Source organism: Xiphophorus maculatus, chromosome 13 (assembly GCF_002775205.1).
Source record: "Xiphophorus maculatus strain JP 163 A chromosome 13, X_maculatus-5.0-male, whole genome shotgun sequence".
Lineage (NCBI taxonomy): Eukaryota > Metazoa > Chordata > Actinopteri > Cyprinodontiformes > Poeciliidae > Xiphophorus > Xiphophorus maculatus.
In genome coordinates this window covers 14,632,707-14,660,689 of record NC_036455.1, presented here as the reverse complement: position 1 = coordinate 14,660,689, position 27,983 = coordinate 14,632,707, and the positions used below count along the sequence as shown (strand labels likewise).

The following is a 27,983-nucleotide window of genomic DNA, read 5'->3' as shown; positions in this document are numbered from 1 at the left end:
TAATTGTCTCAGTCATAAGTGTGAGTGGTTAAACGTTTCACTGAAAGCTTCAATGATGCATCACCAAAATATTAATAAACATAAATCCTCAGATATTTTGATTCAGAGGACGTGGAGAAAACACCTGCAGGTGACAAACTTATGTAATAATCAGAGAAGAACTGTAAAATTTTTAAGGCTTAATGTTTCCTGTGCTTTATTGTCCAAGTGGAGCGTGAGGCTTGGCTCATTTAATTAGCTTCATTAGTCACTGAACGCAGCAGGATTACCCGATTATTTCCTGTTTGTTTAATGAAGCAGATAATAACCATAAAATGAGGACAAGGTGAAGATTAAAACTGAAATAAGATCATTAGTAAATCAATCCAAATCAAATGTGTTTTTATTGCAAAAACACAACAGAATCTAAAGGAAGTTATGAATAAACATCTGGAAAAAACAGGGATTATCCCCAGATTAACAGACATTAACCTGGGACATTTATGGATTATTGATCAGTCGAGTTTATTAGTACAGAAGCCTTCAGTAACAAGGCAGTTCAAAGTGATTCACATGAGAAAAACTTCATACAGTTTATATTTCATCAAATGATCAAATATATTGATCAATGTCCCAGTTATTGCTAATCAAAGCAACTGGTTTTTAGTCTATATTTAAAGGAGCTCAGGGTTTTGGCTGTTTTTCAGTTTTCTGGAAGTTTGTTCCAGATCTGTGGTGCATAGAAGCTGAATGTTGCTTCTCCATGTTTGGTTCTGGATGCAGAGCAGAACCAGAACCAGCAGGTCGATCCAGCAGCAGCAAAACATTTTTAATCTGTTCAGTGATTCATAAACGAGCAGCTTAAAGGCAGTGAAAGAATGTAGAACTAGATGATGTAGAACTAGATGATGTAGAACAAGATGATGTAGAACAAGATGATGTAGAACAAGATGATGTAGAAGTAGATGATGTAGAACAAGATGATGTAGAACAAGATGATGTAGAAGTAGATGATGTAGAACTAGATGATGTAGAACTAGATGATGTAGAAGTAGATGATGTAGAAGTAGATGATGTAGAACTAGATGATGTAGAACTAGATGATGTAGAACTAGATGGTGTAGAACTAGATGGTGTAGAAGTAGATGATGTAGAACTAGATGGTGTAGAAGTAGATGATGTAGAACTAGATGATGTAGAACTAGATGGTGTAGAAGTAGATGATGTAGAACTAGATGGTGTAGAAGTAGATGGTGTAGAACTAGATGATGTAGAACTAGATGGTGTAGAAGTAGATGATGTAGAAGTAGATGATGTAGAACTAGATGATGTAGAAGAAGATGATGTAGAACTAGATGATGTAGGACTAGATGATGTAGAACAAGATGATGTAGAACTAGATGATGTAGAACTACATGATGTAGAACAAGATGATGTAGAACTAGATGATGTAGAACTAGATGATGTAGAACTAGATGGTGTAGAAGTAGATGATGTAGAACTAGATGGTGTAGAAGTAGATGGTGTAGAAGTAGATGATGTAGAACTAGATGATGTAGAACTACATGATGTAGAACTAGATGATGTAGAAGTAGATGATGTAGAACTAGATGATGTAGAACTAGATGATGTAGAACTAGATGATGTAGAACTACATGATGTAGAACTACATGATGTAGAACTAGATGGTGTAGAAGTAGATGATGTAGAAGTAGATGATGTAGAAGTAGATGATGTAGAAGTAGATGATGTAGAACTAGATGATGTAGAACTAGATGATGTAGAACTACATGATGTAGAACTAGATGATGTAGAACTAGATGGTGTAGAAGTAGATGATGTAGAACTAGATGATGTAGAAGTAGATGATGTAGAAGTAGATGATGTAGAACTAGATGATGTAGAAGTAGATGATGTAGAAGTAGATGATGTAGAACTAGATGATGTAGAACTAGATGATGTAGAACTACATGATGTAGAACTAGATGATGTAGAACTAGATGATGTAGAACTAGATGATGTAGAAGTAGATGATGTAGAACTAGATGATGTAGAAGTAGATGATGTAGAACTAGATGATGTAGAAGTAGATGATGTAGAAGTAGATGATGTAGAACTAGATGATGTAGAACTACATGATGTAGAACTAGATGATGTAGAACTAGATGGTGTAGAAGTAGATGATGTAGAACTAGATGATGTAGAAGTAGATGATGTAGAAGTAGATGATGTAGAACAAGATGATGTAGAAGTAGATGATGTAGAACAAGATGATGTAGAAGTAGATGATGTAGAACTAGATGATGTAGAACAAGATGATGTAGAACAAGATGATGTAGAACAAGATGATGTAGAAGTAGATGATGTAGAACTAGATGATGTAGAACTAGATGATGTAGAAGTAGATGATGTAGAAGTAGATGATGTAGAACTAGATGATGTAGAACTAGATGATGTAGAAGTAGATGATGTAGAAGTAGATGATGTAGAACTAGATGATGTAGAAGTAGATGATGTAGAACTAGATGATGTAGAAGTAGATGGTGTAGAAGTAGATTGTGTAGAACTAGATGATGTAGAAGTAGATGGTGTAGAAGTAGATGATGTAGAACTAGATGATGTAGAAGTAGATGATGTAGAACTAGATGATGTAGAAGTAGATGGTGTAGAAGAAGATGATGTAGAACTAGATGATGTAGAACTAGATGATGTAGAAGTAGATGATGTAGAACTAGATGATGTAGAAGTAGATGGTGTAGAACTAGATGATGTAGAAGTAGATGGTGTAGAAGTAGATGGTGTAGAAGTAGATGATGTAGAAGTAGATGATGTAGAACTAGATGGTGTAGAACTAGATGATGTAGAACTAGATGATGTAGAACTAGATGATGTAGAAGTAGATGATGTAGAACTAGATGATGTAGAAGTAGATGATGTAGAAGTAGATGATGTAGAACTAGATGGTGTAGAAGTAGATTATGTAGAACTAGATGGTGTAGAAGTAGATGGTGTAGAAGTAGATGATGTAGAAGTAGATGATGTAGAACTAGATGGTGTAGAAGTAGATTATGTAGAACTAGATGATGTAGAAGTAGATGGTGTAGAACTAGATGATGTAGAAGTAGATGATGTAGAACTAGATGATGTAGAACTAGATGATGTAGAAGTAGATGGTGTAGAACTAGATGGTGTAGAAGTAGATGATGTAGAACTAGATGATGTAGAACTCCAGAAGGAGTAAAAATTCTCCTAAAGTTGTTTTTTAGTAAATGTAAGTCATTTCATCTGATTGAATTGGACCTCCATGTGTTGTTAATAAAGGTGATGAAGAGTGTAAGTAATCCTGGCCGGTTCTGGTTGTGTGTCTGCAGATCCAGATGAAACGGTTCTGGTCCGGGTCAGAGGTGGGTTCTGTCTGCCAGGTGCGCGCCGTTTCAGAGGCTGTTTACCTCGGCGCTGCAGAGGAAGAGGAGCAGCAGAAATAATGAGCGTTTCTGTGAAAATCCACTGTTTGCTCTTGCAGTTCCAGCGTGTGCTCAGCCTGCGCTGTTTTTCTCCTCAGGTGGTTTTTCATCTTCATTTCTCATTTCGGTGTTTTGCTCATGCAGGCGCTGTTTTGTTTATTTTTAACTCAGCAGATGCTGTCAGGAGCAGTGAAACTTTTCTCTTCCTGTTGGTTTACAGCAGAAGCTGCAGCTTTTTCTCTCATTTTCATGCGTTCCTCCTCTCCCCCTCCCTTCTCCCTCCTCTCTTCCTCCCTCTTCCTCACTCTTCCTCACTCTTCCTCACTCTCGGCAGTTGTCGCTGGTTCAGCCTGACTGCTTCGTTAGGGCTCATCATTTGCATTCAGATTAATTATCTAATTACCGCCCGATGTCCGGCGGCCAGCCCTCACTGCGGCTCATCAGCGCTCAGCCTGTAATTATTTTAATCATTTACTTTCATCTGGAGCGTTGCTGCCATGCTGCCGTGTTTAGAGGCCATTCTTAATTACCCTGCCAAGTCGCTCTTCATGGGGGAGCGGGGTGAGGAGGACCGACGGGAAGCTCCCCTCTTTTATCGCGGGCTCACACAGGAATGGCCGTGGGCCTCGGAGTTCTGCCACTGTGACACGCAGAGCCACGCGGAGCATTCAGGCCTGCTGCCCTCCATCAGGGGTCAAAAGGTCAGCTCAGCCTGAGCTGCTGAAGAGGAGCAGATACCAACGCTTTAATTGGGCTTTTGAATATTCAAGTCGGCGGATGAAAGTTAAATGAAAAGATGATTATCTACCAGTTTTATCGCACCAAGCTTTCATTTTCCTGTTCCCAGTTTCTAGCAGCTTCTTTGTCCTGACAGCTGAGGAGGAAGAGGAGGAAGAGGAGGGTTAGGTAGTGACACAGATTTACCAGCTTAAAGGACAGAGTCCCAGTAGAACCAGTAGAACCAGTACAGCATCATGTTTCCTTGCTTCTACATAGTTGATTAAAATGAATAAATCAGGGGTGTCCAAACTTTTTGTCCCTGAGGCCAAAACTCGCACATTTCAGCTACCTGTGGGCCCCAAAATTAAATAAAACATGACAAAATTTGTTTTGTGATTTTTCCACAACCCTGAACATAAAAAGGGCTTCAGACAGTTTCCCTATTAAAAGAAAAACAGACAATTTTCCATAAATTTCCAACATTTTGGGGTCAATTGTTTTCTATTTTGTTGGCCATTTTTTACTCTTCTTCACTTGTATAAAGGGGCCTAACAACATAATTTTAAGGGCCACAAATGGCCCCGGGGCCACACATTGGCCACCCCGGACCTAGAAAATGCAGGACATTACGGGCTGCCGTTTGTAAAGTCACAAACTCAAACCTTACCAGGAATAATTTGGTATTTCTGGTACCGAACTGCTGCAGGTTAGTCAGAAGAGAATGAAATGAGGAGTTTATGTCTCAAAGTCATATTTTCACCATGTTGTTCTTTTTAAGAAGGCTTAGATTACAAACTAAATATTTAGCTAATATACAAGTTGGTTCTTCTGACTTTTCCTCTTCGTTTCTTTTCGTCTTTTCTTAAACATTTCAGCTTAAAACAAAGAGCAAGTCATTCTCACCATGTTATTCATTCATTCATGTCATAAACGTCACAGTTTCAAGCTAAATATTTAAATAGCAGGCGCTGAGATAGTTATACAGCTAATATACAAATTCACTTACCGTTAACCGGAAGTTGGGTCTTCCGAATCGCTTCCTGTCATCTCTTCGTCGTTGTTTAATTTCGTCTTTTCTTAAACAACAGTTCAGTTTAAAAAGCAATTCAGACGTTTAGCTCTGGATCTACAGCAACGGCGACACGTCAGCATTGAAGGATTCAGACCCGGCTTTTATTTTGATAGTGCATTTCCGCTTATCTGTCAGTCTTCACATTTGGCGGGTAAACATCCAGCAGAAGAAACTGGAAAAATAAAGGGTGAGTAGTGAACAATTAAAACGAGATGCAAGAAAAGATGGTGTGGAGACATTAAACATGGTTAAATATGACAGGATGAATGAAGTTATTACATTTGTAAAATTAAAACGGGATTAAGAATGTAGTTTTGGATATTCTGGCCCAAACTCCAGCGTAGTAGACGGCAATAATTCAAATAAACCCGACATGAAATCTATAAATAATAATAATAACCTTATCTGCAAGTGAATTTGCATATTAACTTCTTCAAACTGAATATTTAGCTTACTAGTGAATTTATTCATTAGAACAATTAACAACCATTTTTACTGTTACTACAGAATAATTAATAGGTTTCTGCTGTTAATGTCCAACTGTTTACAAATCCGGTCTCCCTGGGAGGTTCTTCTGCATGGTTCTGGTTCTGGTGCTGCTCTTTATTTGGGTCTTTTGTCAGGAAGGTGTTCAGCTCTGAGCTCCACAGTTTGGACGGGATTCTCTGGGTTAAACACTTTAAACACCGCGCTGTTTGTTATTCATCATTATTTATGACCATTAATCCCTTTTAGCTGGGAGGTGAAGCTGCAGCTCTGAGGAGTTCCAGGGATTAAGCTGAGGAGCCTCGTGTCGCCTCGGGCCACCGAGTGGAGGGGCGACTCTGTGTGGAGGGGCGACACCGAGTGGGGGGGCGACACCGAGTGGGGGGGCGACACCGTGTGGGGGGGCGACACCGAGTGGAGGGGCGACTCCGTTTGGACCGCAGAGATTAGCCACTTCCAGGCAGAGATGCCCCCTGCGCGGGTCAGTTACGCCCGGCGTTCATCAGCATCTCAGGGAGATCCAGATAAGAGGCGACGCGTTTAAAGATTAGCTTCCTTCTTTCTGTCACTTTGCTAAATTCATTACAAAGTGCAGCGGCCCACCCTGACTCCAGAACCCGGCCTGGTACTTCCAGCGTTCTCGCTGCTTATCGGTTTAATCCTCGATTTCACGGCGCCGGGTCAGAGACTCCCACTCCACTCCTCACTTTTGTTCCAGGATGTCACCGTTTACCCCCATCAGAGGGCAGAGGGACCTGCAGCTGCCCCCGCGGCCCCGCGGCCCGGCGCACGCACCTGCCAATCGCAGCCGGATAATCAGTGGGCGGGGCCCCGCAGAGGACCCCCTCAATGCGCTCCTGAGAACCTCTTAAGCGTGAAAAAGCTTTCTTTCTCCTGCTTTTGTTCCCGGAGGTTTTATGGACCAACATGCGTCTTTATGAGGTCGGGGGATTTTTCACGGGACTCTATAGACGGAGATAATCCTTTCAGCTCCCAGTTTAACCTGCTGGTTTCATATTTATTAGCTGGTTAAAGCAGCCGAGGCAGCTGAAGCACACACACACACACACACACACACACACACACACACACACACACACACACACAGATCCAGTCCTGGAATCACTCTGACCTCTGACCTCCAGGGCGATCCGCAGGTTTCCCAACAGGTCCAGGAAAACTGACCAGATTTACTTCCTGCTGGATTTTTCCTGGAAAACTTATTTTCACGTTTCTGTTTTTGTCTGAAATTAAAGAAAAAATCATAAAATGAAATAGAAGAAAATAATTCAGCCTGTAATAAAATATAAACAAACATCCTGATGTTTATATTTTAAATGTCTCTGTTTCCTTTTCCTGGATTATCTGTATATCTGTATCTGTATAAATATCTGTATTTTATTAATAAGAATTACAGAAACAGATTATTTAATTTTAACAGATTAATTAAAACAAGTGAAACAAATCAGGTTCAAGTATTTTGTTCTTCTCTAATCAGACAAGACATCTTTACTTACAAAATGATATTTTTGGACATAAATGTGAAACTACTTTTATATTTATGACACATTTCTTCTCCTGAGTTTTTGTTTACAAATAAAAACTAAATAAAATGGTAAAACTCCATGTTTGCAGTAAATGAACTGATTTGATGCACAAAAGGATCTGAAACATTTTAAGCAGAAATGAATAAAATGGGATCAAATAAAATGTTACTTGAAGGAAACAGGTTTTAATCTGGAAAACATTTAGGATATTAATGAGAAATTAAAAGATTATGGACTCTTAAAAGTAATAATCTGTTTATTGTTCATGTTTTCTTTTGTTTGTTTTGTTTCTGCTTTAAGTTCAGATTATTTAAAGGAGGAAACTGAAGGATGAATTCAGCTTATTAACAGTTAATGAACTGATGGAAGCAGAATGTTTTGGGCCTCCAGGGCTTCCGTACACAGAGCTCACCTGCAGACTCAGACCAGCTGATTGGAAAATGAAGAACAGGTGTGATCATCTATCTATCTATCTATCTATCTATCTATCTATCTATCTATCTATCTATCTATCTATCTATCTATCTATCTATCTATCTATCTATCTATCTATCTATCTATCTATCTATCTATCTATCTATCTATCTATCTATCTATCTATCTATCTATCTTCATCATCTCTTCATCATCCTCGGGCCGTGGCCTCCCCTCCATCCTCCTCCTCCTCCTCCTCACCCTTCATCCCTCTCTCTTCCTCTTCCTCCCCCCAGCCACCCCGTTCCTGTCAGAGCTGATAGTTTCCACGCCAGCGGAGCGCCGCGGGCCTCCGCTCTGTCACACCACATCAGGCAGAGGAAGAGGAGGAGGAGGAAGAGGGCGCGTGGTGTCTGCGTTCAAACTGCAGCAGCGGAACCCAAACTTTCTCATGTGGAGTCGGTCCGGTCCAGTCCGGCTCGGTTCGGAGGAGCCGCGGGAGAAAGGGCGCCAAACATGATGAGTGTTCAGTGACGAAAACAGAGGATGAAGAGGAAGAGGAGGAGGAGGAGGATAGTTTTGAAGTTTTCCCCAGGAATCTTTTTGGGACCCCGGTGATGACGTCATCAGTCTGGACTGGAGTCTTTGTACTGAACCGGTTCTGGTTCTGTTCAGTTTGATCTCCAAACATCAACATGATCTGGTAAAAACACATTTATATTAAATTTAAGGATTTAAATCTTCACACTCATGAACTTTCATGTAAATATTGACAGGATTCATTGGAACTTTTTTTATTATTTAAAGGTTTTGTTGGCCTTTATTTGAAAGTACTTTGACAGGAAACAGGGAAGACATGCAGCAAACGTCGCCAGGCCGGGAATCGAACCTACGACCACCGCTACAAGGAGTAAGGCCTCAACGTGGGTCATGCTTTGCCCCTGCGCCACCACAGCGCCCCGTTCATTGGAACTTTAATTGGGTCAAATCTCTGAAACGTTTTATTTAAACTAAGAACGGTCTCTTTTGTCCTGAAAAAATAAATCGATCTCTCAAAATAATTATTTTGAACAGAGAAATCTGAAATTCTCATAACGTCCTCCTTTTCCCAGCATGCACTGGGCCGTTTCCGTTCGTCCCGATGCGGGGCCTGCATTGTGGCCCCTGCTCGCTGCCGCCCTCTGCTGTTACTTCCTGCACACAGCAGGGTGTACCTGCGGCCTCCCATCCTGAGGTAAAGTAAGTACACCCCTATGCAGCAGGTTTCTGGATAAATCCCATGTTCGGCGTATAAAAGTTCTGCTGACGGTTTAAATCCTCAGATATAATTAATCTTAAAGCTCAAATTTCTTAGTTTTACTTTATAGATTCATTTGTACCAGAAAATAAAACTTAAAATACATAATTCTATGCACTTTATTTCAAATAAGTCAACATTAGATACATTTCAAAATATAAATATTTGAATTTGAACCATTTTTTATTATTTTATAAATTTTTATTTATGAATTACATTTTTCTTCTGTTTCGGCGGTGCAGTGTCGCCCCCTGGTGGAGGAGACCAGAGACTGCTCAGACTGAGGAAGAGGAGGGTCCTGAGGATTTATTCTGCTGTTTAAACCTAAAAACATATTCAGCAGTGTTAAGACGTTTCCTGTTGAAGTGCCTTTGAGCAGCCGACGGCTGCTGGTTAAATTGGGGTTTGGTGGGAAACCAGAGTTTCTCTGCGCTTCTTTAAAGACTTCCAGCTGCTGTGACGCCCAGTTTGTTCCTGAGGTTCCAGGTTTTCAATATAAAAACTCTCAGTCTGAAAATAATTGACGTTTTCTTCCATATTCTGATTTATTTGGAGGTTGATTCTGAAATCCCTCCACCCCACCGGTCTGCTCCTTCTTTTGGGAGCTGCTGCTGGTTTCCGTCTCGGTTTCATGGTAAACATGTTTTCTGCTCGGCCTGGATCCAGAACCGTCAGCCGGAGAACAACGGCTCTGATAAGCTTCTGAAACGGCCGGGGGAGGAGCAGGGATTATCCCGAACTGGCCCCGGGGCCCTGGCTCCTGCACTCAGACAGATCGGACCTCCAGGGCGCTCCAAGGGCCCGGCGACCCCCTCAGGATGGAGATTACAGGGCGGCGCTGCGGCTTGTATCTGGGAGCGCCGCAGCCTCACATGGAATCACAAGGACAAACAAGCGGCCGTGTGACGATCAGACACACAACACCGCTGTTCAGGCCACACAGAGCCCATTGTTAGAGGAGAGGCTGCTGCAGGAAGCAGAGGTAAAAATAGCATCAGCCATGTTTGTTCTGTTCAGCCCAGATCAGATAAAAACTCCCAAACACACAAAGTTCAGATAATTTCTTTAATCTGGGATAATAAGTCAGATACAAACACAAAATGTTCAGGAATAAAGACAGAACGGTTGGTTCAGAGTCAAGTTTATCTGCCTCTGTTGTCATGGTATCAACACTGGTTGTCATGGTTTCATCATACTGCCTTCAAGGTATCATTATGGTATGGCCACCCTGTTGTCATGGCAACGTCATAGTATCATCACAATGTTATGGAAGTATCATCATGGTATCGTCACGGTGTCGTCATGGTGACGTCACACCGATGTGGAGCTCTAGGGTTCCGCAGAAAGTCACACACATTTACAGACACAGAAACACAATGAGACACAGGCGCTGTGACATCACACTGTAGGCCTCCTATGATTGGGCGACAGCGGTGGCGGCGGCGGCTCCCATCCGCAGCAGCTCCTTCCTGTGGGTCAGGATGACGTCGAAGCTGGACTGCAGGCGGTTCTGCTGCTCCTGGACGCGGCCCTGCAGCGTGCGCACCCAGCGGATCAGCGCCAGCCGGCGGTACATGGTCAGCTGCACCTGGTGCTTCTCCATCTCCTGCGCCTTGAAGCGCTCGCGGTCCCGCAGGGTCCACACGGCGTCCATCAGCTCCGGCAGCTCGCCGTCCGAGTCGGACGATTGGTTGTCGCCGTGGTTACGCTCCCCTGGCAGGTCGCTCCCAGTCGGCGGCTTGTTGCTGAAGCTCCTCTGTCTCACATCTCCGGTTCTGGTCGGCCCGGCTTCAGGCTTGCTTGATTTGGGCTCTCCGACGCCGACCCGGTCCCAGCCGCCCAGGATTCCCGCCTCGCCTCCACTCTCCTCATTCAGGGAGGAGACGCTGCCGCCGGAGCGACAGCTGAACTCCGACTCCGAGTCGCTGTCTCCCCATTCATCATCCGGGTCCTCCTCCTTCCTCTGGCGCTCCTTCTTCTCATCAAACATCATCATCCTCTCCTCCTCCTCCTCCGTCCTCCACTCCTCCGCTCCGTCCGGCGGGACCCGTCCGTACCCGTCATCCCCCGTCTCGATTTCAGGGAGCGGCTCCAGTGGGCTCCAGCAGGGCAGGCGGGAGCGAGGCGACATCAGGCTCGAGTTGAAGCCGGAGGTAGGAGAACTCTGAGGGTCGCGACCCAACGGCAGGTTCCGGGGACGGACCTGGTTCCGGTTCTCATCGCCTCCTCTCCTGGTTTCTGCCTGGGCTTCGTCGTTGGCGCCTGGCAGGAAGTTGAAGTTGCTGTCTTTGTTCCTGAGGGGGCAGCTGTTGGTGCCGCCTCTGTAGGCCAGGTCCAGATGTTGGTTCTGATGGTGCAGCATCACTGACCTCGACTGAGACTCACTGAAAGACACGACACAACAGAACTGAACTCAGAGCCACCATCGGGTCCAAGAGCTGCTTCTGCCGGGTCTGAAAGTCCCGAATAACCAGAGTTTCCTCATCATCCGGATCAACACATTTGGCTGCTTTGCCTCTCAGTTTCAGTCCAGAACCGGACCGGTCCGATTCTGGACTGCCGGGTTAGAGCTCCAACCCAACCCAGGCAGCTGCTGTCTGGCCGGCCTGGCCGCCGCCTCGTTAATCCCGGTTGTTTCTCATTGACCGGGATTTTCTACCAATCAGAGAACAGAAGGAGAAATTACAGCTGAAAAATGTTAAATGTTAAAATCTCACAGGAATTTATATTTATTTTGATTTTCTTTTGCAGAAAGTCAGCTATTATAAAATATAGTAAGTTTTGTATAAGTATAAAACTTTTGCAGAAATAATTATGTATGTATTATGTAATTATGAAATTAATATCTTTTTTGTGGGAGTGGAATAAAAAGATGCTTGGTTTTAATATCATGACTTTTAAACAAAAGTTTTCTTCTCAGACTAGAGGAGCAGGAAACTGATGAATTTATTGTTTCATAAAGTCACAACATTCAGTTTCTTTTAAAATGACATTTTTAAATGTGTGGTGGTGGCGGAGGGATTAACGGCCCTCAGTCAGAGGCACTGCGGCCTCAACGCGCCTGTTTACCGCATGTCTCCCCTTTCCTGTCAGCCTACTTTGAAAAAGGGAAAGTAGAGCCCACAAACGGAAAAAAACATTTTAGTTTCATTAGTCTTTTTATTTTTCAAATGTAGCATCAGGCATTTTTATTCTGTTTTATGCTGCATGTTTGTCCTTCACTGGATCTTTGTTATTATCTCCACTTTATACCAAACTAACCTTTAGCTGCATAAAACAGATGGTTTTATGTCTCTATTAGCCAAATGGCAGAGTGATTATTAAATATTAGAACATTTTAATGTGTTTTTTTTCCCTATCTTGGAAATATGCAGTAAGTTCACAGAGCGAGCTGTCTGTCGCAAAAATACAAAATAAAATCAGTTTTCAAAAGCAAAGCATTGAAATAATTTTTGTGGGATTATATTGAATTTTCTGTGATCAACGAGTCACAACAAAACTAATATCTGCAGCAGAAATATCTTTACTGTACATTTAAAATGATCTGTCTTGCTAGCAGCAGGATGCTAAACAGTGACCAGTCCGCCATTTTGGATGTGACGTTACGACCCAGGCCGTTCGGTCCCAACCCTGACCCCTGACCCCTGACCGAGTCCACACTTCATAGGGGCGCAGGGCGCTGAGCCCCGGACCGGGCCAACACATGGATTCATTGAACAGGAGCAGGTCCAGATTTAACCCAGCGGAAGAGATTGGACCGAACCAGAGAAGAGAAGCAGCCAAAGAACCGAACCAGAACCGTCTGGACCACCAACCAGGTCAGGAGCTCCAGAACAGAACCGCTGAGCAGCAGCAGATTATAATCCAGCAGCAACAAGAAGGATAACACCCAATATGCACGCATGCGCACACGCACTGATGCGTGACCTATGGGCGCTTCCATCATCATCATCATCATCATCGTGCAGGCAGCTGTCAATCACTCCCCAGCCCGCGCCGCGCGCGCACGTGAGGCTGAAGGACGGGACGTGACCGAGTCGGGAGCGCGCATGCGTTGATGTTGATGAAGGCTCGGTTCGCTTTATTCCGCGAACCCGCCTCTGATCCTGCGGCAGAACCGTGAAAATGCGACAGAATGGAGCAGCCGAACCCGAACCGAACCGGGTCGGTCTGAGCTCCGCTCCGATTCTGGATGCTTTGGTGAACCGAGCCAGGAGGTTCGGTCCAGGCTCCTTATGTAACTCACCCCATCCCCGCTCCTCTTCCTCCTCCTCTCGCAGTGTGATCGGGTCTACATGGTTCTACTTGGTTCTTACCTTTTCTACTGGTTCTGGTCGCTGGAGCCGCTGCTGGTCGCTGCGCCCTCCCAGTTCCTCCTCCTCCTCCTCTCGCGCTCCTGGCTGATGTTTATCTGCCTCCTCTTCCTCCCTCCTCCTCCTCCTCCCTCCGTGTGACTAACATCCTGCTGCGGGAGGAAGACACAACAATGTGAGCACAGAGTTCCTGTCTGGAAACCATAAAACTCTGATTTCTGAATTTCTGCTCGAACATGAAAGAAATGGATCAGAACCATTCAGCAGAGGAATCAGCGAACTTTGCGGCCCCCTGCTGGCTCCAGGAGAAACTGGATGTTTTTTATTCTTTTCCACTCATTACATGAGCTCCTGCTGCTGTTCCCCAAGGCTGAGTCCTGGGCTCTCTCATGTACGGGGTGCCGATTGAGTCAATAATTTGGTTATTTACCCTTATGAGAAGAAAATGGGGGTTAAGTTTTCAAAGTCATATTTTCACTGTTATTCATTCATTTATCAATGTCATAGTTTCAAAGTAAATGTCATTTTTGGAGCTAAATATACCAACACAAACTAAATGTTCAGCTCCAAACAAAACAGTTAGCTTCCAACAAAATCATTCTGTCAATATTTACTGAGCTAGCTAAATATTTAGCACCAACCTAAGCTAGCTTTATAAATATTTAGTTAAATATATTGCACTAAATATTTAGATTCAAGCTAAATATTTGGCAAAAAAATTAGCAAAGTCAAATATTTAAGTTACCAAATAATATTTAGTTTTGAGCTAAGTTTTAGCTTTGATCTATCTAAATATAATTTAGCTAGCTCTGAACTAAACATTTAGCTTGGAGTGAAACTAAATATGTGTGTAAAAATATAACTTTTTGTCTTATAACAATTTTAATTATTTCGGTTTAAGTTTACAAACTGCAGCCAATGTTCCGAATATGAATGAAATATGAGAAATAAAATCAATCTGTTGCTTTAACTTTCTAAATGAACTGAAGTTGATCAGAAGGATTCTGTGATCTGGCTGAACCGGAGCGTCAGAGCAGGACAGGAGGATCTGCAGAGGTCACTTTGAATGTGGGAACCTTGAATGCTTCCTTTGTTTCCAGAGGGACGCCTTCGCCTCGTGTCCCAGCAGCTCATGATGTTCTGTCACAGCTGAGCTGCAACAAAACCAAACACTTTGGAGCATGAAGCGGATCCAGGATGAGATCACAGAACATCACAACGCCGACGACCTTCTGACCTTTACTCAGCCACTCTGTCTGGACCTGCTGCAGATCTCTGGCTGACCTTTAACCTGTCGCTTCCTGACCTGCTGACCTCCAGATCTCAGCCTGCTGCTGGAGTGAAACTTTCTCCTACACATCATAAGTTCCTCTGGTGCATTCTGGGAAATGTAGTTTAAACAACAAGCAGATTAAATCATTCACTCAGGCTGCAGACATGATCACCAGGTTCATCTGATTCAACCTGCAGTGTTTGGTAGGTGTTACCCACAATGCAACAGTGCAATGGCGAAACCATGCAGGAAGGCTGCAGGGTGTGTGTGTGTGTGTGTGTGTGTGTGTGGTATGCAGAGAGGCTACATCACACAGATTTAACAACTTCAGCGTCTCTCATCCCTCCTGACATGTTTTTGCTGCTGGCAGAAAGAGCAACCCTCAAAACACACACACACACACACATACGCACACACACACACACACACACACACTTTTATCCCCGTTCTCCTTCAACTAGAATCCCATTCAAGTGCATCAGCTGCCGACGTCCTTCCTGCCTTACTCCCTCTTCATCCTCTTGCAGTAGCCTCAGCACATGAAAAATACATCAAACACAGTCCTGCGGCCTCATCACACACACACACACACACACACACACACACACACACACACACACACACACACACACACACACACACACAGAGCGCCGCCTCTGTTTGAGGGGGAGAAGAAGAAAAGTGGCGTCTGCAGAGGACAGCGACGAAGAGACGCAGCCAGCTGAAACGTTAACATGCTGAGCAAACAGAGCAGCAGCAGAACTTCTCACCTCCTGCATGAAGCTGCTCTGTTTGGGTCGAACCCACCTGCAGCACCTGTTGCACTGCCGGACCCAGAACAGGGCCTGCAGAACCAGAACCAGGCTGTGGTAAAGCTAGAGTCAAAAATGAACAGCAATACTTTGGGTTGTGACTTTTAAACTGTTTTTGCTTCGTTTTTTTTCTTGGCTGTGTCTTGTTTTTATTTTTGTAATAAATGTTTACTGTATGTTACACTAAACTTAACCACATATTGAAATCTGTCATGCATGTTAACTATACTAACAACCTGCTAGGGAACTACAGAGGGAAATTAGCCTGCCTGGCTAAAACTGGTATATTTACGTGATGAATTCATGTTGATTAATATGCACTGTCCTCATGAAAAATAAATTGGTCTAAATTTAATTTATCACCTTGAGAAAAAAAGGGGTTCATTTTAAGTCATATTTTCATCCTGTTTTTCATTCATTTATCAAAATATCTAATTAGAAAGCTAAATATTTAGTTAGCTCGTAAATATGTAGATAATATACGCAGGTACTTCCGATAAGTGGACTATCAAAATAAAAGCTGGGTGTTAAGAACTTTGTAAACTCATTATGGCTCCGTTGGTTACAGATTCATCGATGTCCCGCAAGGAGCCGCGCGGTAGACAGACTTTGGTCCCGACAAGGATATAAAAACCTGGTTCTCTCTCACACACACACACACACACACACACACACACACACACACACACACACACACACACACACACACACACAGCAGCCTCTGTGGGTCTGAATGACCCGGATCCGAGTCCTCAGGATGTTCGGCTGCGCGGTTCTGACCTCTGCGGGGTTAAAGCAAGTTGTTCCGGAAGCTTCAGATAAAATGTTGCTATTAAACTCCAATCAGATCCGGTTTGGTGACCCTGCGATCCGAACCAAACCGGAGGGTTTCTCCGAATGGAGCGGAATGATCGATGCTGAGTCGAACCGGCGGCTCTGCAGGCGGGGCCCCCGCTGCTGCTGGCCCCTAGTGGTACTTAATGGACCCGCCTCTAATCACCGAGCCTCCTAATGAGACATGAAGGGCTCGTTTGGACCGCAGCCTGTCATTAGACTCATTAGGCTCCGAGCTGCGATCAGGCGACAGGAAGAAGAAGAAGAAAGTCCTCCAGTCCGGGTTCTGTAGGTCCAAATGATCAAACTACCGACGGTTCGGAGAGGAACCAGCCGAGTCTCCGCTCCTGAACCGGTTCAGTTCACCAGGGCCGGTCCAAGCAGGTTTTCATTGGGCCCCGTTCCAACATGTCGACAGCAGATGCTCATTAAGCTACTGTGTAGCATAGCTGCTAGCATTAGCATCATACCGGTATTAGCATACTGTTGACTTTAACCTTACAGAAGCAGCGAGCCAAAAGAAAATCTGGATTTTGAAATGCAGTGGCATTTAAACGGTCTATTTAAAGTAACATCAGCTGAAACTACATTTACAGTAAACAAGCAGTTTGGCTTGCAACTCTGAAAATATAGAAATCAAATTTCCATGTGTAATTACATTGACTTTGTATTAATGTTATTTTATACATTTATAATTCTAGCTTGGTGCTCTCAGAGGCAAAGGTTAAAGGTCACGGTGAACGCTCCCAGCCCCGGTTTGGATCCGTTCCAAACTTGACATTTTCAGCGTTTGTGGGTCTAGTTGAGGTTTAATCAGCAGGAAAATGTTCCTCTGTAAACTTCAGATCATCTAATATTCACAGAATCCGCCACCAATCAGCTGGAGTCGGAGCAGGTCATTGGTTGAATGTGTAGTGATGTCACTTCCTGAAGTTAGTGAATCCATTTTAAAATAAACGGTTTCAGTTGAGCTGGTTTGGACTTTAGCAGCCGGGTCGGACTCTGCGGTTTGGTTTGAGTTTTAGCCAGCAGTCGGAACCGAGGCGACACAAACCGGATCTTAAAATCTGCTTTTATTTACACTGTAAAACAAAGACGGTCAGCATCAACGGTTAAAATTCATCAGACAACATTTACAGGATGAAACATTTAAACTGGACCGGTCTGAATCCAAGATGGATCAGAACTGGTGGAGGTCAGAGGTCAGTGGTCCAGGAAGCTGAAGATGCTCCTCTGAGAGTTCCTGTTGGGTCTAGCGGTCCGGTTCTGTCTGCACGGCCGCTTGGCTGCCGGGCTCACCGCCTCCACCTGGCTCCTCTTCCTCACCACCTGAGAGCAGAACCCAACAGAACCTTAGGTCCAGCATGTGAGGAGGTGGACTCACAGCCAGAACCATGAGAAAACCAAACTGGTTCTTTGTTCCCAACAGAACCAGAACCACTCTGTAGTATTGTGCAACTGCAGGGCAACAGCTCCCTCTAGTGGTGGAGACGTGGAAGCTGATCTGTGCAGCCAGAGGTTCTGCAGGTTCTCTCTCGACTCGGGCGGTTTTAACAGAACCAGTTAAATGATAGAATGTAAAACTGATCAAATGAGGTGGTTCAAACAAAGGTGACAAAGGTCACAACAGTTTGTTTTGTTGGTCATTTTACAGAATTAAAAGGGGTTGAAAGCGTAATGATGGTGAAGGTGTTATACCGATTTTCACCACGGGGTGGCGGTGCATGGAGGACTAAACTCTAATTCTGTTTACTTACAGGTTATTAGTGTCCGCTAAGCACGTGGCTGTGATTCCAATAAAGTTTTTATCATATAAAATTTATCAACCAGTTTCATGTAGACGAGGTATTAAGTGGGGAAGAAAAAAACACGCTAATACTGTGTTTGCATTTCAAGCTAGCTGAGCAGCTAACTGCTAACTGCTGCTCCAGTCACTGTTGTAACAGCCAGTGATTGAAATATATCATAGCATAATATATTTCAATCAGAAATTAAGACGTTCAATGAGCAAAAATATGTTCATTATGCTAAAAGTTCTGAATTTTATGTTGACGGCAGTAGCGTTATACGACTGTTTCACCCTTGAACCATCTATAAATTACATTTAAATCCCAAAACAATACAGCTTATAAAACTTTAAGACCTAAACAGTTTCTTTAGATCCAAAGTTGTACATTTCGTAAAAGTGTAGACCTGCCACAATAACATTTTAATGGACAATAAATTCTTAGAAATTATTGCGATAATCATGTTTTGAGGCCATTTTTTCAAGTAATAAACTGATAATGGTATAATGTTTGCCCTCTCAGATCAATAAACTGATTTTGTACAGAACGCTTCATACTGGAACGGCAAAATATCAAATATTCAAAATAAAACCAAACAAAATGGAAATTAAAAACTGAAGACAAACAAATTGGATTCTAAGTTCCTGCAAATAAAATTGCCTTTCAAAACTATCAGAATGGAAATTGAGCTTATTTATCTTTGTCATTAATTTCTTACTGTGACGGGCTTATAAAAGGTTAACATTAAATTTTATTTGACTAAATCTCAGCAGGGTGCAGGTAGCGGTCTACCTGCCCAGCGAGCCTCACCTGGTTCTGAGCGCGCTCCGTTGGCGCCTTGTCAGGCGACAGCGTCTGGAACAGGAATCCTCTGGAGCTCCTGGGAGCCAGCGGGTTCCCCTCCGAGAGGCCGGCCAGCTTCTGCAGCACGGCGGCCGGCTGGCTCAGCAGGGAGCCCCTCCTCACCTGGAAGAGAGCCGGGTCACTCAGAGTAGCCGCCGACCCGTCAGAACCGACCCACCCAGACGGTACTGGAGGACGAGACCCACCTGGACGGGCTGGGAGGGTTTCTGGAACGGGTTCAGAGCCGCTGCAGTCCTCTGGTCCGACTGAGGCGGTTCTGTTAGCAACAGGTCAGAGTTAGGTTCTGATCTGATAAACCATCAGAACCTGGGCAGGACCGGACCGGACCCACCTTTCCTCTGCAGCGTTCTGGCCGTCAGCTTCTTGGCCAGCTTCATGAACCGACTGTCCTCGTCTCCGATCTGCTCGTCCTCTCCATCCGGATCCTCTCCTTTCAGAGTTTTCTGCTCCGTCTGAGACACACGGGTCAGACCCGGTTCCGTCCGCAGCAGAACCGTGATGAAGGTCGGACCTACCTGCTCTCGGAGCCACTGCTCCCTCTCCAGCCGGTCCTTCCTCCTCTGGACCTCCGCCGGGTCCACGTCGTCCTCTTCCTCCCCGTCTTCCTCTCCGTCCGCGGCTGACCCGTCGAACCCGGCATCTGGACCAGAGGACACACACTGAGGCCCGGTTCAGAGGTTCTGCAGGGGCCTGGTTCTGCTGACCAAGTTCTGGGTCAGCAGGTTTTAAACCGGCTGCTTCAAACAGAACCAGTCCATCTGCTGAGGTCGTTAAAAATGGCCAACGACGTTTTTACGATCGGATCTTCTGTGTTTTTAACTTCAGGACGGTTCCGACCTGATGGTCCGGTAGACCCGGTTTGATTCAGAACCAAAACTACATCATCGGTTCCATCTGCTGTGGTTCCCTTTTTTTTTAAACTTAGAATGAGATTACTTGCATCTTTTAATGCACTTCAAATATGGTGTACAAAAAATAAACTCTGCAGAAATTTGTCCGACTAAATGAAGGGTTAGGGTTAGGGTCACCCGACTAAATGAAGGGTCAGGGTTAGGGTCACCCGACTAAATGAAGGGTTAGGGTTAGGGTCACCCGACTAAATGAAGGGTCAGGGTTAGAGCCACCCGTCCTGCTGCGACGCTTCGAAACTTCACCGAGTCAATCTTCAGCAAAAATTTCCCTGTTCGAAAAGTTAAGAAAAAAAGTTTACAAAATAAATTCAGAAATTTTCTAGAAAAGCTTGGATATTTCTGGGATTGGTCTGAAAATTTAATTTTTGACTCTTGTAGAAAATTAGTTTTTTCCAGAACATTTCAGTTTTTGATGCAAATTTACGCTTTTCTCTCTACAGAGGCGCCGATTCAGTTGGGTTCATTTCTGACCCCGTGTCTCCAGTTTGGACCTGGTTCTGACCCGGTCGGCTCACCGATGTTCTTCCAGCGGAAGCGGCGCGCTCGGCCCGGCCCGTCCGAGTGCAGGTCGCCGTCGGCCAGGTAGCGGTCCTGGTACAGCCTCAGCCGCCGCTTGTCGTCGTCCAGGATCTGCTTCCTGCGGAGAAGAAACCGTCAGCCGGACCGTTTCAGAACCGGATCGGCCTGCGGAACCGGGTCGGCGGCCCGGACTCACATGTGAATCTTGTTGACTTGGTTCTGAAGCTCTTCGTCCGACGGGAGCTCCTCCAGCAGCTCCTCTTCCTCGTACTCGCTGTCTCGGTCGCCCTCCTCATCGTCGCTGCCGATGTCACTTCCTGAGAGCTCCGCCTCCGACTCCACGTAGTCCATCAGCGCCCTGTGGCCAGAACCGGGTTTTTACAGCAGAACCATCACACTGATGTTAGCTTAGCTTAAATAATTTACATTTTCTTCTTCTCTGATCGACGAGGAGCGAAGACGCCCTGCAGCTCCTCCTCTTCCTCATTATTTTCCTCTTCCTCACCGACATCATCTTCATCCTCCTCCTCTTCCTGCTGTTAATCCAATTACGTGATTCAGTTTTTCCAGGAACCAATCAAACGTCCAGACTCAGGAAACTTCCTCACCTTTTCACTTTCTACATCCGACAGAAGACGAAACTCGCAGTCGTCCTCCTCCTCCTCTTCCTCAGCCTTCGTCTCTCTTTGTGGGAGGAAACGAAAAGCAGAAGTTTAACCCACAGATAAACTTCTGTTTAACCGTTTCCTGTCGCTTTCGCTCTGGAAGGAAGTCGGATCGGTCTTTGGTACCGTTCTGCAGCTGGTGAAGCCGAGTCAGCAGAATCTGAAACAGAAACAATCAAATGAAAATATTTTTAAAAATTAAAGAAAAATCTGTGAAAAAACAAAAAGATTTTATAGTTAAATGTTCTAACAGTTAAATATTTATTTCATCAATGTGATAAAAACTTCTGATGCCCGATCCAGTTCCTGCTCCAGAACCAGAACCCACCTGGGCCGGGGAACCTCCCGGAGCAGAGCCCCATCAGCTCCTCCATCTTGTCCTCCTCTTCCTCCTTCCTCTCCTCCTCTTCCTCAGCGGCGGTCTGCGGGAACGCTCCGGAGCAGAACCCCAGCAGTTCGTCCTGGGCCGGGCCGGTCGGCGCCGACCCGAAGCGGCCGGAGCAGAGCTCCAGCAGCGCCCCCATCTGGGCGTCCATGGCGTTCTCGTCCAGGCTGTCCAGCAGCAGCTGCCTCTTGTGAGTTGCCCCTGGTCGCGACCCCACGTTCAGGAAGCCGTCGGCGTCCAACAGCTGGGACTGGACCTCGTCCTCCAGGCAGAACCGGGCCTGGGAGTCCCCGCCCAGAACCGGGCCGCTCCCTGCGGCACCGGGGGACGGCGGCGCGTACAGGTCCTGGGAGTCCTCCACCGGGAGGCAGAGGGACGGTTCCGACAGCCGGCCGGAGCTCTGGGTGGGGGAGAACGGGTCGGAACCGGGTCAGAACACACACACACACACATCCACAGCAGCAGTACGAACCCGGGGTCAGAGGTCAGGTCACCTTGGAGGCGGAGCTGAGGATGCTGGGCCGGAAGAAGCAGGGCGACGGGGAGCGTAGGGCGGCGGCGTGGGGCCCGCGGGCCGCGCTGCGCTGCGGGTTGACGGGCTGGTAGGAGGTGAGCATGGAGCCGGGCAGCTCCAGGCTGCTGTTGTGGCTGCCGTCCTCCTCTGGGGACACGGAGACACGGACATGAGCCTCACCGGGACCAGGATGCTGCTGCTCCGACTCAGAGTCACGACAATCAGAATGGAAAACCGTTTCAAATCCATCAAACCTTCCATTTCAAATGTTGCTTTAAGCTCAGCAGCGCCAGCCGTTTTCCCAGAATGCACCTGGCATCTGGTTGGCAACAGAAGGAACAAAATTTACCCATGTAAATTTGTCCTGGGTAAATTTACACTTACCAATGACAGACAGGGAAAAGCTAGCGAGCCAGCTAGCTAGGTGTATTAGCAGCCAGTTAGCATAGCGTCAACCACCTTGAGTCACAGAATATAATTAAGATGCAGGCGACTGAAACTTTGCCTGACTGAAAGTCCCTGAGACAAAATAGAAATATTCTTTCTAGGACGAAGATTGTGATTCATTTAAAACTGATTTTTATGTTTTTAAATGAATTCAAGACATTTTAAGACCTTCGTGTTCAAAGGATGAACCATGTTGGACTCTGTTCTCCTGACTCACCGGTCTTGCCGGACACGTCGGGTCCAGACTTCCTCACCCCGTCCCTGGAAGACAGGACAGCCGTCAGGAACGAGTCCTGGCCGGATCGGCGCCGCGGGCCGGATCGGTACCGGATCAAACTCACCCGGTCCGGGAGCAGGAGCTGCCCGGGAACAGCATCAGCGTCCCGTCCATGTGGAAACGGTCCGGAGTCTGAGCGGCGGGAGAAAGACTGCGGACGCTGCGAACCGTGCTCTCCTCTTCCTCCTTGTCCTCCTCTTCCTCGCCACCATCACCACCCAGTAAGTCGTCCACATTCTGCCAGTTACACACCAGTTAAAGAGCCTGAGTTATAGCGACTGCAGCAGCAGCCTGTCGGGTTTTCACCTCTTCCTCAGACTCGTCTGTCATATCTTCCTCTTCCTCCTCTTCTTCGTCCCCACAGTCTTCGTTGTCGAGGCGATGAAGCTCGGCTTTTCGCGCTCGCTCCTCCTTCCGGCGCTGGGCCATGGCGAGCTGCAGCCGCTGCTTCAGGGTCAGCAGCTTCTCTCCTGCAGAGACAAAAAGAAAACGGAGAACTGAAAATCAGAAACGCGTCAGAACATGGAAACGCCATCAGGCCCGAGGAACATGGCGCCGTGTCAGGAACGCGGCAGCATGTCGGACTGTCAGGTGACCAACCCGGCTTGGTGGCGGCCGGCTCCTCGGCTCCCTCCTTCAAGGTGACGGTAACGGACTCTGAGCGCAGCTCCTCCTGGCCAGAGGGGGCGCCGTCTTTACGGATGATGGTGAGCTGAACGGTGCGCTCCACCGGCGGACGAACGGGCGCCTGGACATGGCGCAGGTAGCGCTCCTTCAGGGCCGCCACTCCTGGTGACCGGCAGATCTGGGTTAGACTGTGATTCCGGACTCTGACGGTGATCCGGGCCGGTTCGGACCCGGCCGATCCCATTTCTCACCCGGGTTGCAGTGAGGCGGATCGAGCTGAACAAACACGCCGTCGTCAGGACTCAGCTTGGCCGGCGGCGGCGGGTCCAATCCCAGCTCCTTCAGGCGAGACAGTCGGTCCGTCTTTGTTCTGGCTGGTTCTGATGCAGACGGCGGAACTGGGTCGGACTGAGGTTCTGAGGCTGCTTGGTTCTGTTCTGGTCCACCGTCAGGAAGCGGTTCTGCAGAATCGGCACCGAGAGACTGCTGCAGAGTTTCTGAGAGCAGCAGCATCGGACCGGACTCCGGTTCCGGTTCCTCTGCAGGCAGGTTCTGCTGCTGTGGGGAGGAGGTGGCTGCAGGTGCAGGTAAGGACTGGATCTGATTGGACGAGAGGTCCAGGGAGGGCGGGGCCTCCTGCTGGATGGGCGGAGCCTCCTGCTGAGTGGGCGGGGCCAACGGCGTCTCCAGCATCAGCTCTGAATATCTGAAAGATCTGAGAACAAAAATTAACTTCAATATTAAATGATTGATGAGTTGATCAGGTAATCAGTACTCCAGTATCAAACACTTTGAGTACTTTACCAACTCTGGTCAGAGGTCAGAGGTCAGGTTTAGAGGTAAGGTTTGAATTTAGTTCAGCTCAGGAATAGACTATCAACGACTCCAGTAAAAGTAAAAAGTCCAAGAAAGAAAGAAGAAAGTTTACAGAACCTGCAGGTTTGAGTTTCTGGTCGAGACATTTTTGTTTTTCATCCAGAAATTTTACTCAACAGCAGAGATTTTCATAAAATTACTCAAGCAAAAGTAAAATGTACAGCGAAGTAAAAATACTCCTAAAAGTTACTCGAGTAAATGTAAGTAGTTACTATCCAACTCTGGTTATGGTGACGGAAAATATCTGGGATAAGAGTAATCACTGGAACTAATGAGTGGCAGTCAATGCAAAGTGTCTCTCTCTCTATGTGTGTGTCTCTCTCTCTGTGTGTGTGTCTCTCTATGTGTGTGTGTGTCTCTCTCTCTGTGTGTGTGTCTCTCTCTCTGTGTGTGTGTCTCTCTCTCTGTGTGTGTGTCTCTCTCTCTGTGTGTGTGTCTCTCTCTCTGTGTGTGTGTCTCTCTCTCTGTGTGTGTGTCTCTCTATGTGTGTGTGTGTGTCTCTCTCTCTGTGTGTGTGTCTCTCTCTCTGTGTGTGTGTCTCTCTCTCTGTGTGTGTGTGTCTCTCTCTCTGTGTGTGTTTACTTGAGCAGGGCCATGGCGGGCCCCTGGGGCCGGGCCCTCCTCCTGTAGAACTGCTGGATGGTTTTGGGTTCTGGGATGTGGTACGGCAGGCCGAGGCTGGACTCTGTGGAGACGGAGAACAGGTTGAGCCTTCAGCACGCCGCCGCCACTCACCGGTGACGGCGACGGCTCTGATGGCGGCAGCGGCGAACCTCGGACCAGACGCTGCGACTCGCTGTGCAGCTGCTTCATGGCCTCCCTGCTGGCGCGAGCCGCTCTCCTCTCCTGTAGACGGAACAAGAACAACGTTTCAGCGCTCGGCTCAACTTCCTGAAGTCTTGCTGCGCTTTAGCGTCACGGACCGCGCGGCGGGGTTTCTCTGGAGCCTCTTCATCCTCCTCCTCTTCCTCCTGCAGTCAGAGCGAAGCCTCAGTCAGAGGAACCAGAAACAACCTGCAGCAGTGGGAGGAGCAGAGCTCCTGCTTCTACCTCCTGGTTTCTCATCTTCATCCTGACTGCGGCTCTGATGGCGTCCAGAGACTCTTCCTCCTCTTCATCAGCCAGGCCGGTGTCGAACAGGTCCGGGTCTCCCAGAGGACAGCCGCTGTCGTTCAGAACCACAGGAAGCGCTCCGTCCTGAAGAGACCAGATCAAAATGATTTTTTCCATCTGAACGCTGGAACCTGTTCAGGATGAAGACGCACCTCCTCTTCCTCACAGAACCGCGCCGCTTTCTTCTTCTTCTTCAGTTTCTCCATCACTTTGCTGCGTTTTTTCTTCTTCTCGTGATTTCTCTGACTTTTCTCCCTCTTCTTCACATCCTCCTCTTCCTCGCTGTCATTAGGAGCCTGGCGGATCGTCCTGCTGCTCCGCCCCCCCTCCTCAGGCTCCGCCTCCTCGCCGCTGGAGCCAGGCGACCTCTGACCCCCAACCAACTCCACGCTCTTCTCTGCCGCCACCTCCTCTTCCTCGCTGTCTACGATGGCGTTTCGCCGAGGCTTTCTGCGAGCTGCGACGTCTTCATCGTCTGAATCTGAAAACCAAACCGGGCCGTTCAGAACCAGAACCTTTACTGATTACTGAAAGAACACAGAGCAGTAATGAAGCCAAAACTACACAAAAATATAAACATTTAAGATAAAAAAAAAAACCTTCGTCTGTAAACCTGTTCTACCAGAACTCCTTTAGTTTCAGTTTCTGTACCTGGAACGGCGTCTCTTGTGTCAGCCGTCGTCATGGTAACCGCCTCCTCGGCCGGCGAGCCCATCCCGCTGTCGGAGTCGCTGTCTGGCGTCGTCTGGGCCGCGGCTGGCGGCGCTTCAGCCTGAAAACAACGAGACGGCTTCACTAGAGAGGAGAAGCAGAACAGAAAACCTTCCACAGGTACGTTTACAGCGAGGGTGTTCAAAGTGGGGCGCAGGGGCCATTAACGGCCCCTGGACTGATGTAGTGCGGCCCCCCCAAACACAATTCAAGAATAAAATAGAACAAAACCATGACAAAAATCTAAATTTACTAAAATATTGGATTCAACACAAAGTGATCGTCTGGTTTCCCTCTGTCGTCACGGTAACCAGGATCACATCTACTCATAAAATTATAGATAGAAACTTTATTAATCCCTTTGGGAATTTACAGTCTAAATTAGACCTTTGTGTTCCAGAATCTGATTTTAACTGCTGGGTTAGAAGTTGGCTGAATGCAGGAAGTCTTTCTGATGAAGATCCTGATTTTATTGCTGAGAATAGATGAATTTTTATTTATTTTTTTCCCCTCCAGGGGGTCTTTTTTGGGTTCTAGTGTTCCTTATATGACAGCAGGCTGACAGGAAAGGGGGGAAGGGAGAGGGGAAGACATGCGGCAAATATCATCGGGTCTGGGAGTCGAACCAGCGACGGACTCAAGGTCTCCAAACGTGGGTCGCGCTTTCCCCTACGCCACCACAACACGCCCTGGATGAAATACTTTATCAGTTTTCTTCAATTGAATCCACAAATAAACAAACTGGATGCCTTTCATTTAATAAAGAAAAAACATTTCAAGTTTTGGCTCTTTGATCCCATTCCGACAAAAAAACCTGATTATTTTTGCTTAATTAAAACAGTTCACGCTTAGTTTATTGATGAGTAGGTTAAAAAATTGTTTTAAAGATATTGTTTTGGCCCACAAGGTCATTCAAGTTACAATTTTGGCCCATGTGACAAAGTTTGGACACCGCTGCTCTGCACTAAACACACATCACTGAAATCACATTTTTAATTTTATTAAAAATATATATTAATTAAATGTATCAATACTTTAAGTTTCCACTTTGGTCAAAACATGTTTGGTTTACTTTAAGTAAATGTCCTGTTTTATGAAGAACACCAGTGAATCTTCTGTTTTTATTTATGGTTTATGATTAAAATAAAATGTTCCCAGGTGAGTCTGTGTGTCCGGTTTCCCTTCAGCCTGGACGCTGATTACAGGATCCTAGATGTGACCTGAATGACCCCACAGAGGACAAAGCTTCACTGAAACCTGCAACCATCCAGAACCAGAGGGAGGCCATTTTACAGCTCAGACCGGCTGGGTGGAAACCCAGAGTACCAGCTGGGTAGCCCGGGTTCGGTTCTGTAAGGCGGGTTTCTGTTTAAATCCAGGCCGAGCTGCAGCTGTGGCGCCTGGAAGCAAACAATGAAGCATCATGGCTTCATTCCTCCTAACCTTTACTCCTGGAAACGGCCTCAAACTGAACACACTGCGGTCCACCTCCTGCTCTCCGACCCCAGGTTGCTGAACCATGAGGTGATAGCAGCGGATAAACAAGTCAAAGTCCATTTTAATCTGAATCTTAATGGGGGGGAAACAGGCCTCAGTCCAGCCTGTACTACAGGCTAACCTAGCTCCCAAGCTAAGCGGCTAGCTCTCTGCTCATTTTAACATCACAGTTCAGAACCTAAAAACACCCAAATGGAACCGGAACCAGGAGTTAGAACCACAGAAACCCAGTAGGCCCACTTATAAACCCGGTGCTTTACCTGCTGCTGGGACACAACCAGGCTCATCTCAGTTCGGACGGCTCCTCTGGATTAAAACCCAACTATCCCGCTCAGTCGAACCGACGCTGAAAGTACCGCTTCTGTGACACCACCGAGTAAAGAACTTGTTCTGATCTTTAGGTCCACATTCAGGCCCAGATTACCCGGTTCCCCGCACGCAGCTCCTCTTCCTCCCGCCTGACCCGCTCTCACGTAGCGCAGTTTAAGCTTTGGCGCGTCGCGACAGCTGGAGCTTTGCTTCCACCACAGAGCTGCCAATCAACCGCTTCTCCTCCAGCCATTGGTCCGTTCTGGACTC

General features: G+C 46.4%; 3 protein-coding genes and 1 long non-coding RNA gene across 6 annotated transcripts; all 4 read right to left on the bottom strand.

Moving 5' to 3' along the window:
* Positions 1-102: 102 nt before the first annotated feature.
* On the bottom strand, positions 103-3,147 carry LOC111610631 (bypass of stop codon protein 1-like; the record flags this gene model as incomplete). Its single annotated transcript, XM_023345345.1, has 3 exons — positions 103-124; positions 2,729-2,844; positions 3,091-3,147. Coding segments are annotated over 3 exons (195 nt in total), but the record flags the coding sequence as incomplete, so codon positions are not given.
* A 12-nt stretch (positions 3,148-3,159) lies between these two features.
* LOC111610580 lies at positions 3,160-5,393 on the bottom strand. The gene is made up of 3 exons (XR_002753728.1): positions 5,170-5,393; positions 4,252-4,317; positions 3,160-4,163 (listed from the first exon to the last, which is right to left on the bottom strand). It is a non-coding gene; the product is annotated as an uncharacterized LOC111610580 (long non-coding RNA).
* A 4,637-nt stretch (positions 5,394-10,030) lies between these two features.
* Positions 10,031-13,552, bottom strand: c13h1orf216 (chromosome 13 C1orf216 homolog). Of its 2 annotated transcripts, none has more exons than XM_005813363.2 (2): positions 13,296-13,552; positions 10,031-11,363 (listed from the first exon to the last, which is right to left on the bottom strand). In XM_005813363.2, exon 2 carries the CDS (start codon positions 11,339-11,341, stop codon positions 10,394-10,396), a length of 948 nt encoding a protein of 315 aa, XP_005813420.1. In that variant the 5' UTR covers positions 11,342-11,363; positions 13,296-13,552; the 3' UTR covers positions 10,031-10,393. The 2 variants fall into 2 exon arrangements, with proteins under 2 accessions (XP_005813420.1, XP_023200184.1); XM_023344416.1 differs by having other exon boundaries at positions 13,226-13,353.
* A 3,715-nt stretch (positions 13,553-17,267) lies between these two features.
* On the bottom strand, positions 17,268-27,921 carry clspn (claspin). Of its 2 annotated transcripts, none has more exons than XM_023345524.1 (24): positions 27,665-27,921; positions 25,848-25,968; positions 25,349-25,677; positions 25,134-25,280; positions 25,007-25,054; positions 24,857-24,929; positions 24,666-24,768; positions 23,459-23,922; positions 23,181-23,369; positions 22,887-23,050; positions 22,645-22,817; positions 22,521-22,564; positions 21,837-22,003; positions 21,286-21,742; positions 21,084-21,117; positions 20,901-20,976; positions 20,719-20,828; positions 20,489-20,650; positions 20,289-20,410; positions 19,378-19,502; positions 19,194-19,314; positions 19,048-19,118; positions 18,809-18,964; positions 17,268-17,540 (listed from the first exon to the last, which is right to left on the bottom strand). In XM_023345524.1, exons 1-24 carry the CDS (start codon positions 27,689-27,691, stop codon positions 17,415-17,417), a joined length of 3,609 nt encoding a protein of 1,202 aa, XP_023201292.1. In that variant the 5' UTR covers positions 27,692-27,921; the 3' UTR covers positions 17,268-17,414. The 2 variants fall into 2 exon arrangements, with proteins under 2 accessions (XP_023201292.1, XP_023201293.1); XM_023345525.1 differs by having other exon boundaries at positions 25,604-25,677.
* Positions 27,922-27,983: the final 62 nt, after the last annotated feature.

Excerpts from the sequence above, each read along its gene's own strand:
- clspn (XM_023345524.1), bottom strand. The coding sequence starts at position 27,691 with ATGAGCCTGGTTGTGTCCCAGCAGCAG. Across the intron at positions 23,370-23,458 it reads TCCGCCTCACTGCAACCCGG|GAGTGGCGGCCCTGAAGGAG; the intron begins GTGAGAAATGGG and ends GCCGGTCACCAG. Across the intron at positions 20,829-20,900 it reads CGGATGTAGAAAGTGAAAAG|CAGGAAGAGGAGGAGGATGA; the intron begins GTGAGGAAGTTT and ends TTGGATTAACAG.